Source organism: Lactuca serriola, chromosome 5, assembly GCF_051521515.1.
Source record: "Lactuca serriola cultivar US96UC23 chromosome 5, Lser_US96UC23_V15, whole genome shotgun sequence".
Lineage (NCBI taxonomy): Eukaryota > Viridiplantae > Streptophyta > Magnoliopsida > Asterales > Asteraceae > Lactuca > Lactuca serriola.
Window position 1 is genome coordinate 127195265 of NC_136412.1, and position 11834 is coordinate 127207098.

At 34.0% G+C, this 11834-nt stretch overlaps 2 protein-coding genes across 3 annotated transcripts; one reads left to right on the forward strand and one right to left on the reverse strand.

Annotated features, from left to right (window-relative positions):
- Positions 1–349: 349 nt before the first annotated feature.
- On the forward strand, positions 350–3664 carry LOC145052953 (ATP-dependent caseinolytic (Clp) protease/crotonase family protein). The gene is made up of 14 exons (XM_079000892.1): positions 350–672; positions 771–851; positions 1121–1189; positions 1269–1332; positions 1464–1543; positions 1618–1701; positions 1778–1862; positions 1968–2053; positions 2141–2262; positions 2556–2616; positions 2741–2833; positions 2921–3022; positions 3113–3154; positions 3236–3664. The coding sequence occupies exons 1-14, from the start codon at positions 550–552 to the stop codon at positions 3353–3355; spliced, it is 1212 nt and encodes a 403-aa protein (XP_078857018.1). The 5' UTR covers positions 350–549; the 3' UTR covers positions 3356–3664.
- Positions 3665–4745: 1081 nt separating this feature from the next.
- On the reverse strand, positions 4746–10436 carry LOC145052954 (mediator of RNA polymerase II transcription subunit 15a-like). 2 transcript variants are annotated; one of them, XM_079000894.1, is made up of 15 exons: positions 10241–10436; positions 9620–9771; positions 9197–9308; positions 8893–8992; positions 8762–8814; positions 8557–8631; positions 7871–8222; positions 7696–7748; positions 7506–7580; positions 6844–7284; positions 6382–6750; positions 6024–6305; positions 5312–5476; positions 5131–5219; positions 4746–5034 (listed from the first exon to the last, which is right to left on the reverse strand). In XM_079000894.1, exons 2-15 carry the CDS (start codon positions 9742–9744, stop codon positions 4824–4826), a joined length of 2502 nt encoding a protein of 833 aa, XP_078857020.1. In that variant the 5' UTR covers positions 9745–9771; positions 10241–10436; the 3' UTR covers positions 4746–4823. The 2 variants fall into 2 exon arrangements, with proteins under 2 accessions (XP_078857020.1, XP_078857019.1); XM_079000893.1 differs by having other exon boundaries at positions 6382–7284.
- Positions 10437–11834: the final 1398 nt, after the last annotated feature.

The following is an 11834-nucleotide window of genomic DNA, read 5'->3' on the forward strand; positions in this document are numbered from 1 at the left end:
AAAGAAGAGGCATGGTGTGAAGGAGACTACTAAATGACAATGTCTATATGTCGACACGTGACCCCAAAAAATATATAAAAGTTTAATGTAAAATGTCACATCATCAAAATAACCGACTCTTCCTTCCTGCATGAAATCATGGTATAGTTTGACAGAAAAACTTAATATGAATGACCTCTTTTGTAAAAATAAAAAATTAAGCACAAAACGTAGTTATGTGTTTTTCCTTCGTTTTATAGATTTGTTGGGCTAAAGCATGATGGCCTCTCTCTCTATGCTCGGCCCAAGATGTTAATATGGCCGTAGCATGGGAGAAATAGGTGTTTGGTATTATCTTTAACCTCGAACCTCCACTGTGTAATAGTGTAATTTGGTGGGTGCTAATTTCTATTTGCTATTGCTAAGCTGAGATCCTGAAAGGGGATGGCCCAATTGGAATAAGGTTTTGTTTCAGTGAGTGAATCGATTTCTATTCTATTCTCTGAGCTCTCGACTCTTGTTCACGAACACCACCCACGAAAGACAAGAAACCACTCAGGGTTTTAGAAGATGCAGCGATTCAAATCTTTATCAGCACTCAGACGTTCGTTTCAGAGGCAGTCTCACAATTGCTACTCCACCATTTCTGCTCAACGCGACAACTACCCTCAACACCACCGTTTTGAAGAAGATGTATCTCTCTCCCTCTCTTGCTATTTCAACTTTTTAATTCTCATTTTAACTTACACTTGTTGTATTTCTGCAATGATTTTTTTTTTGTGCAATTACAGGTTTTAGTGGAAGGAAGAGCTTTCTCGAGAGCTGCCATACTCAATAGACCATCTCAACTCAATGCTATTACTACATCTATGGTTTCATCCTCTTTCTCTTTCCTTTTCCTTCCTTCCAAGCAAAAATTTAGGATCATAGAGTAGAGTCGTGGCAAACTTTTGGGCATTTTTCTAGCTTTTGTTGGAACATTGTAAGAACTGCATTCCTATCATTTGCTAAGTACTTGTTACATTGCCGATTGAGAACCTTGATCCATATATGAATCCTATGTGTTGCCTTGTTCTCAATGATTTTTTTTTTCACTGAGCAATGTTTAGATGCTCTAACATTGTTCAAATTTTGAATGTAGGCTGGTCGATTACAAAGACTTTATGAGTCATGGGAGGATAACTCACAAATTGGATTTGTCATGATGAAGGTATTCCATGTTTCACTGAAATTTTTTCCTTCTTTATGTTAGGGTTTGTATCTCTAAATGTCATTTGGATTTCTTGAAGGGTAGTGGTAGGGCATTTTGTTCTGGTGCAGACATGGTAACCATCTATCGATTACTTCAAGAAGGTGTGCAGCAATCTTTAATCTTCTTTTACATTTTCAAATGTTTAATATTATTTGTGCAATTGCAAAGCAGCAAGGCTATAGAGATGAAGTTATTAGTTTTCTTGCTAACTTGCTACTTGTATTATAAACAGGCAATGTTACTGAGTGCAAAGAACTTTTCAGGACATTGTATCAGTTTATATACCTTTTAGGAACATACTTAAAGCCAAATGTGAGTATTCAACTTTCTTCTTCTCTCTCTCTTTCTTCTGACTATTTGACCATTGAGTATTGATGATTTAACAGTTGGCTATCTTGGATGGTATCACAATGGGTGGTGGTGCAGGAATTGCTGTTCCTGGAATGTTTAGGATTGCAACTGACAAAACGGTGTGCATTGCTACCTCTCTTAAATTAAATTATTGACTCATTTACCCTTGAATAAACCTCACGAAATAAATTGCAGGTTTTTGCAACTCCTGAAGTTCAAATGGGATTCCATCCAGATGCAGGGGCTTCGTTTTATCTTTCTCGTCTCCCTGGTTATTTAGGTTGCAATCCAACTCTTAATTCATTATTTTTTATTTCCAAGAATAAAATATTCTTAATCCTTGGGAATTTTAAATCCTAACTCTGTTTTTGTTGTGTTTTTGTAGGTGAATTCTTGGCTTTGACTGGAGAAAAGCTGAATGGAGCTGAACTTGTTGCATGTGGCATTGCTACACATTATTCACTAAGTGGGGTATGTAGTTTCAGCTAATTTTTTACATTTGTTAGGAGACTTGAATAAGAATATGATGATTTGTAATTTATTTATTCATTCTTACAGAAACTTGCATGGATTGAAGAACGCCTTGGTCAACTCATGACAGATGACCCTTCTGTCATATCAGATTCTCTTGCTCAATATGGTGATCTTGTTTATGTAGATAAAACCAGTGTTCTTCACAAGTAATGTTCTATTAATTCCACTCTCCATCTGCCATTTCTCTTTTACTTGAAACATGGTTTGCATGATTCGTGTTAGTTGCATAAATTGGCAAAAAAAAAAAAAAAAAAAAAAAAAAAAAAAAAAAGTGAAACATTGTTGCGTAAATTAGTAAAAAACAACAATGAAACATTGTTGCATAAGTAATACATATTTAACCCTTTTGAATTATGTAAGATTAAAGTGGCAGCTTGTATTACACTCATAATTTAATCATTACTAAATTATTAATTTAACCTTTGATTGGAGTTTTCAGGATCGAAAGAATTGATAAATATTTTTGTCATGACACTGTTGAGGAAATTGTGGATGCTTTAGTAAGTTCTCCCTCCTTCCCTTTAAGTGCCATCATTTTCTCAAATGTTTTTTAAATATCATTTATCATTTATCATTAATAAAAAAAGAAACAGAAGTGGCATAACATGTATGATTATTATGCAGAAAGAAGCAGAGTCGCATGATGAATTATGTTCCACAGCCTTAAAGAAACTGAAGGAAGCCTCTCCTTTGAGCTTAAAGATCACTTTGCAATCTGTGAGTGACCTAATCAAAATCAACCTTTTTTTTTTTGGGTAGATTTTCTTTTAAATTAAAATGTGGTGAAATAAATAATAAATGCAGATAAGGGAAGGAAGATTCCAGCCTCTTGATCAGTGTTTGGGTCGTGAATATCGGACATCTTTGCATTGCATCTCCAAACAGGTTTCTGGAGACTTCTCTGAGGTATGTATGAGTATGACTTAATGGACTTAATCCCCCCTTAAGCTTTTTGATAACTTAATAGAGAAAGTCTTTCTCTCATTCATTGTGTAGGGAATTCGTGCGAGATTAGTTGATAAAGATTTTGCACCCAAGGTACCCTTTTGTGTTCTTTAAGTATTAACACCCCTTGTGAAATATGATTTTAAAAATTTTCTTTTTTCTTGGATTTGACAGTGGGATATTCCAAATTTGGAAGCGGTGACCAAGGACATGGTGGACTCCTATTTTGCACCACTTCCTACTTCCGAGCCTGAACTAAACTTGCCCACAGCCTTGAGAGAGCCTTTCATGTGAACTTTCTAGGTTTATCAGAGGAATGACAATTATGCCCTTCACACCATAAAAAGTCCATTTTTGGCAAAAGTTTCGAGCTTTTAGTTGTGTTGATTTTGGTTTGTTAGATTGCCAAGTATTATTGACGTGTGATTTAGATATTAGTTTAATTTACGTGAAGTATGATTGATTACACAGTTAGAAACCAAGGAATGCAAGTTTTACTATGCTAAAGTTGGTAAAGTCAATGTTTTTGGCTTTCAATTGCAAAAAGAAAATGAAAGACGAGATTTGGTTTTTTGAATAATACATGAAAATTTTAGATGTGTATGTTTTGAGTTAATGTTCAATGCATGTGTTTGCATTTGCATGGTCATGACCTTGACAATGCCTTCTACCATCAAATCATGGGAGAAAATCCGAGAAATGGATTTTAAGATATGTTTTCGCAAAATAGCTAGTTAGTTTTTTGGCAAAGTTAATTGTAAGCATTTGAGATATAAAAAGTTTCATAAAAAGCATGCAAATAAAAGACAGTAATTGTAAAGACAATCTAGTAATTTTGTTACAATTGGCAAGAGCTTTTCTTTACACATGTTACCTGAAATAGTTTTTCAATCAAGAGCTTCTGTTCTAAAATAAACTTTAAGCTTCGTGTGCTCTCAAACTAAGGGTTATTATTTTTTTTTAGTTCAAGTTTTTTTAAAGCTAAAAACTCTTAAGATCTCTGGACATACCCTGAGATCAGCATCACTTAAATTGTAGTTGTGTTCCACCTAAAAATGTGGAACGGGGACACATTTTAGATTTATCATCCGTACAAAAGATGTAAATTCTCTTTTTCATTGAAAATAATTTTAAAAAGCTCTCATGCAATCTTATCAAGTCTTATCACATGTAACAAACAAACACTGACATTCTGTCAAAACGATATATTAAGTTCTACAAAAGTTTCAATACTGAACACATCAATCCTTGGGCCTCATTCATTACTTAAGATAGGGCATTGCAAAACATAACATTTTTGTACTATATTTTGACAAATTTAAACTTCAATTTCATCAAATTACCCAAAAAAGCAAAACAATACTTGATAGTTGATGGAACTTGCCCTCAATCACTTGTTTGCACAAAATACATAAATACCCTTCTCATCCTCCTGATCAAAGTAGTCCTAAAAGTTTGTCTGGCCTTATAGCAAGTAATGTAATGATTACCAGACATGATCACTTTGAAGAGAGCTATTCCAATCTTATAGAATGTGATAAAACTGTTACAAATCTTATAACAAAAAGGGAACAATATATACATATGCGAAGGCAAAGAAATCAATATAGATTCATAGTTTTTTTTTTCTTATATACGCACGCAAGCATAACCTTATAAGCCAAATTAAGTGTAGACAGAGACAATCAAACAAACAGCATTAGTAGTCTTTGCAACAATAATTACAGTTTTAGCTTCAAAGAGCAATTAGTATACATACTAGTTAGTTTACCACACTTAAGCAGTTCTCCCATGTACCATATTTAGAGCTGACGGTACCACCACCAGTTTGCTGAGCATACTCAGAGATAACAGCACGTGCACAAATATCCCAAGTCCTTGCAATTTCTTTAAGTGACATCGGTTGTGACAGGCTTCTTAGAGACATACTGAACCTTGATTTCGCCTTCACTGATAGATCCTCATACTCATTGCTGCAATCACAAAGGACAAATACGTAATTAACTCTTTCTACCAATATAAGCAATGTATTTTTTTCATTACCCTAATTAAAATAAATCTGTTATTACCTGATTTCGATGGGAAACTTATCCAAGAGTATCGGGGAACAATTCGGATAATTTGCAGGAACGAGCAATCGTAGAGGTTGAATAGGTGACTGTTATGAGATTCAACAAAACAATTTTTAGATAATTAAATAAAAAAGATTAAAGAAAAAAAAGTAGGTTGCTATTATGAGACAATGCGCACCATTTGGGCAGAAGCATATTGGGACTTTAAGTTGGAACCGAGAGCTACTGCATTGAACGAGCATTTAACCACGGTTCCGTCAACATCCTCCACGCTAATATCCACCGCAGTGTCTATGAGTCCCCGGTTTATCTCTTTTATTTCATCCAAAAGGGAGTGGTTTGTCTGTAACATTACAGAAGATGAAATTTTAGGGTTAGATGCGAGAAATTGCAACAAACTTTTATTATAGCATGCTACTTTGATTTCTTCGTATTACAACATTGTACTTTGAAAAATCTGTGCAGCTATAGAAATGTCATTAAAATACAAACTGTTTTTCACTGCTATAATTCGGTTTGATTTTTCAAAGTATAATACTAAAACTGGGTAGATTTTCTAAAGTACAATGCTTTCATAAAAAAATAAAAAATGAAACAAGAATGCCATAAGTATACAATACTACACAAAAACAAAAGTAAATTGCTATTCCGTGCACTTATCCCTCTACCTTTTACATCAATGGTTTTCTGTCTACTAAATCCTGGCTTCCTCAAAGTTAAAAAACCGCCATAGATGCCAACTTACTATTTATGTCACAAATCAAGTTGATATGGACTGAGAAAGATGGGATTCACCACATTTAATTCCATTCTTCCATTTTTTTTATTAAAAGACCAAAATACCCTCATTGTATATGCATCAAGCAGAAAGTGGGAAAAAAAATTAGTACCTCAATCCGTGGCCTTTTGACTGCAACATTGAAAGGCATTGCAGTTGTAAAGCATTTCATCTTCTTCCTGATGGGATTGGAAGTGGAAGTGGAAGTGGTTCCATCTTGAGTGGCAAAAGATGTTTCTTGAAGATGAGATTTTGTCATGGCAACCAAATCCTCACCAACTGCAGCTTTTGATCTGTTACCTGGTGCTGATCCTGTAATCCTATCAATCATACTCACAACCGAACCAATGTCACTAACAGAAGCAGTCAATGCATTCGATGAAATTGATTTCACCTGTCAACCAAACAATTACAGAATAGTTTTACAGTCTCTCAAAAACATTACATATTTTTGCAGTTTACAAACTTACCACTTTGAGTAACCTCTCAATAGGCTGTTCTGCAGCACTAGACTTAGCAATCGAACCATTCCCATCTGGACTAGTAAACTCAGCCGATATGCCAGGTGTCCCAATAGCAAGAGATTGACTAGTCAACACTGCCTGCCCATGTCCAATGTTGGAGTTGGCAGATTGCATAGTTTTAAACATATTTTGTCCCTCAATCTGTGGGGACCCACCACCTGGAATTAACTGAGTTGAAAACAGACTGCCACCTGGCATCATTTGTTCTTGTCTGAGTTTCATATCACCACCACCATCATGAAGCTGAGTCGTCTGGTTAACTTGGTTTCCTTCTGGTTGTCTGAACTGCTGCTGTTGTTTCTGAAGGAACTGTTGCTGCATTTGGCGATTTTGAAATTGCTTCAGTTGTTGGCTTCGAAGAAGCTGTTGTTGTTGTTGTTGTTTAATATGAAGCATGATTGTGTTCACCTGTAGGGTACCTATTGCCCCATCAGACACCATTGGATTTATGTTCACTTGTTGGGCCCCACTCCCACTCACCGAGTCAAGTATTGAACTCATCCCTGTCTGTTGAGAATTTGAAGTTGAACCCCCAGATAGAGAAGTTTGCTGTAGATTGACTGTTTGCATTTGGGAAGTCATTGGGTTTTCGTGTGTTTGTTGTGATTGTGATTGTGATTGCATATGTGGTGGTTGTGGTTGTTGTTGTTGTGTGGGGGCAGGTTTCCGGTGATTTGAGGTGATGATATGGACGATTTGCTTCTCATAAATACTAAGTTTGTCTTTATAGCTGACTAAAATGTTGTGCTTTTGGATTTGTAAGAATGCCATGAAACGTTCCAACATGTTTTTGAATATTCTCAGCTTCTCAAGTTGCTCGTTCTTTGGCTGCTGAGGAAGAGAATCGTGCTGGACAACAAAGTTTTTTGTTAAATGCAAGAAATAGCAATGTACTTTTACTGATTGATTTATTAGAGCAATGTCAATGAAATATAAAGCAATTTTCACTGATATAATTGGAGTAAATTTTCAAAGTATAATGTCCTAAATTAGGTCCCTTAACAAGTGAAAAGCACAATGGGACTACAACAAAACCATAAAGATATGTATATGAGCCACTACTAACTTACCTGTAGCAATTTGCTAAGAATTTTATGGTGCATGTCATTCAAATCTGGTAGATACAGATCCTTCATAGCTTTTATCTGTAATCAAAATAAAAACAAATTTCGAGTAACTGAAAATTACACTACAGATGCAAATCCCTCATAGATTTATCTGATCTGAATTCTAAAAGATATGTAATCTCATATACAATACCTTTTGATACACTTCCTCCTGCCAATCTCCATCATTTTCATTTCCCGTCTGAGCTGTCCAATATAACAATGCAACAAAAAATTTAAAATCTGCATACTATTAGCTCATTGCAATTTGCAACAAACAAACAAGTTTTTTTTTTTTTTTTTTTTTTAAAAAAGTGGCTGAAGGATACCTATCCCATTATGTGACACCAAAGGATTTATGTTTACTTGTTGGGCAGCAGTCCCATTCACTGAATTTTGCTGTAGAGAACCATTCATACTGATATTTTGTTGCACAGAATGCATATGTGGTGGTGGAGGAAGTGGTTGTGGTGGTGGCTGCTGAGTGGCGGCAGGTTTCCGGAGGTTTGAGGTGATGATATGGATGATCTGCTTCTCGTAAGTACTCAGTTTGTCTTTATAGTTGACTAAAATGTTGTGCTTTTGGATTTGTAAGAATGCCATGAAACGCTCCAACATGTTTTTGAATGCTTTCAGCTTCTCAAGTTGCTCATTATTTGATTGCTGAGGAAGAGAATCATGCTGGAAAACAGTGTCTTTCGTCAAATTAAAATACAAAAAAGATTGTCTTTAAAAGTTAAGTGCTTTTATTGATTTGTTTATCGTATAGCATTGATCCTACTTTCATTTCATAAAATAGGTCTCAGGTTCAATCCTATCCATATGGGTGAGGTATAGTGGTATACCCTTTTTTTTACTTTCAGTTTTTCCTATTATAGCATTATACTTTAAAAAATATACCCAATGAGAAGAAAAATAAACATACAATTATATAATAAAGTAGATTTTTCAAAGAGCCTAAATAACACTGTTTATCACCACCATGTAGCAAAAATAAGGGGGGTATGGAACTTACCTGCTGCAATTTGCAAACAAGTTTCTGGTGCATGTCATTCAAATCTTGTAGATAAAGATCCTTCATAATTTTTATCTGAAATCACAAGGAATATAGAAAAGATTTGGTTACTTGTAGAGATTTTATGTTGTAAACAATCATGATGCAAACTGTGATATCAGATACTTCCCCTTTCTTGAATGAATTGTAATTTCGTATACTGTACCTTTTCGTAAACTTCCTCTTGCCAGTCTTCACCATTTGTGGAATCTAATGATGCTACAAAAGAGTTATAAATTTCTTTATCATTGGAATGTAAGTGAATACATTATATAATGCAAAGTCTATAAAAAATACCTGGATCTGAGTTGTTTACACTATTAGCATCTGGCATGGGATTTTGTGATCTGGTTTCGATAGTCAATATCTTGAAACATGTCTTCCGCATATAATCAGACTGCAAACCAAATGAGTTACATGATTTAGATTGCAAAGTACCTTACAACATATGGCAAACATGATTTCACTTCAATGGAAGTATTTATTTATTTAATAAATACTTCCATCTTGACATAATGACTCCTGTAAAATCTTCATTACACTAAGCAAAAGCAAAAACTACAAAAATAAAGAACATCAACAAATAGAAAATACAACAAACCTGACTTGTTGCAGTGGCATAAATCTTCTCTTCAAAACTCACAGCTACTTTCCTAAGCTCCTGTAGCCCCTCATCTCCAGAGACCTGAAGGTGCATCTTCATGGCATCCAATCTATGTAAAATTAGCATTTTTCAGTCAAAAGATGAAAGTATTAACAAGATATTTCAGGTTAAAATCATGATTTTGGGAATCAAAAGAAGGTATATATAACCAGCCACGTCAAGCAATGTAAGTGAGATTGCTATTTTTTGGATAATCCAACTAATATGAGACTATATTTCTACACATAAGGCTACACTATTAACAACAAATTCCCAACAGCTAACATCATCATAGTTAATGTAAGACTTTAATCAGGTTAGCGTAATCAGATTCTTAAAACACAGAATCATGAAATTTAATAGAAGGATGTAAATACACACATCCTGTTCACCATCCTTTCCCTTAAATCTGCTTGCAGTTGAGCCCTCCAATCACTAGATTCCATAGAGGAGTCACCAACATCGCCACTTCCATCCTCAATATGCCTCCAATTACTTGTATCCATTTCCTATTTGATAATTGATTTCCACTCCTAAAACAGAAGTATATTTGCAACAGTCAGAAATGATTTAACAATAATGAGAAAAATCATAAAAGAAGCGCTCCTTCGTATTAACATTAGAACCTAGAAGCATGATATACATAATTTGCATGATACTAATTAAAGAAACACTATTCACGAGAAAATCATTCAAATAAGGGTAATTAAGCAATATAATATGTGTTTTATAACATAGAAGACATCAAAATTGGGAGGTGAGCATATGATTGAAAATTGCAGTAAGAAATACGTAGAGGTTTCGAATTCAGCAATCTACAACTAGTAAGCTTGAAGTTCCTGAATGATTTTGCAAAAAGAGTGTCAGCAATTAAAGAGTTGGAATTAGGGTTTTGGTACGCAGTGCATATGTGATCGTTCTTTCTCCCTCTCTATCTGAAAATGATAAATCCAAAACAATTGAAAAGTAAACGATCGAGTATAAGGAAGAGAATGAACTAACTTGCGGGTGATCGGGTGTTAGGAAGAGTCAAATCGCATTAGGTTACCGGTGACGGAGACGTGAAAGATGATCGATCCTACTTCAACGAGAGACAGTGAACGCAAAAAGAAGTCGTAGACGTAGCAGTTGCAAACTATGGCTTACAATTTACATGGAAATGGAAATGGAAATGGAAATGATGTAGAAGAGCTCAAAACGCGGAGACAACTTTTTCTCATTAATATAGTTACACGATCAAATTTACTTTTACCGCCCACAGTTCAGATATAAGATGATTGATTCCTTGCGACTTGTGTCACGTGGCTATGGTAATCTTAAAAACCAGAGCTTTTATAAAATAATAAAAACAAATTTTTTTCTTCTTTCAATCTGAATTTTTATTTTCTTTTTGTCCAACTCATACAAAATGTTCTACATTTTATCCAATCATATTATAGAGAAGAACTTAATTGTTGGTTACGTGATTTTAGAATCGCTTTTGACAGGACCGGTCTATTGATTTTTAATGCCCAGGGCGAGATTCTAAACTAATGCTTTTATTTATTTAAAAAATAGTAAAAATGAAATAAATTTTACAATCAAACCAAAACAAGGTTATACAAACAAAAATATACATAAAATTCATCTAAAACAATGTCTCCTTGCATTTTTTGAAGCAAAAACATCTATTATTTTATCATAATCAACACTTCGTAGGAATTGACTTTCAATACTCAAAATTGTTAATCCATTTAATCTTTCTTGAGTCATGGTAATTTGAAGATATGACTTCAATAACTTCAATTTCGAAAAACTTCTTTCCGCGGAAGCAACTGTGACCGGTACCGTCAACAAAATCTTATATGCCACCAACACATTGGGAAACATGTCCATCTCCTTTGCAAACTCCATAATTTGAATATGCCACCAACACATTGGGAAACATGTCATTATTTTCATGATCATTAGAATTTTCAATAGGTTCATTAGAAGTTTCAATTGGACCTTTAGAATTATCAACAAAATCATTAGTTTCAACATCATTAGTATTTTCATCATTATTTTCATTTCTAACAAAATACTTATTTAAAGATCCTTGTAATTTATTAGTAAGATCCTGTTCTTTTCGTTTTCGTTTCCTATTTTGAACACCAGATGGTTGTTTTCTAGGAAACATATTTAAACTTCACAACAAAAATTAAAAATCAAAAAGATGTAGTAATAACAAAGAAGGATACAACCTGAGATTAGTAATCCGTGAGATTAGCAATCCAGATCCACAACCTGAAGTTAACAATGTATCCACAACCTAAACAAAAAAATAGTATCTTTTAGATTTTCAGAAATTAAATTAACATATTATTCAGAAATCAAAAACACAATCAGATTATTCAAAAATTAGAATTTAAAAAAATCAACAGATTATATTCATCCAATTATTCAGAATTCTGAATTAACATCTCAACAAAATCAAAATCAGAATTCATATCGCATCTCAGAAAAATCAAAAACAGAATTCATATATATCGCAATGTACATATCACTATATCAGATTCAACAATATACATACTATATCAGATTCAACAATAGACATATACATAACTTATCAGCTTTA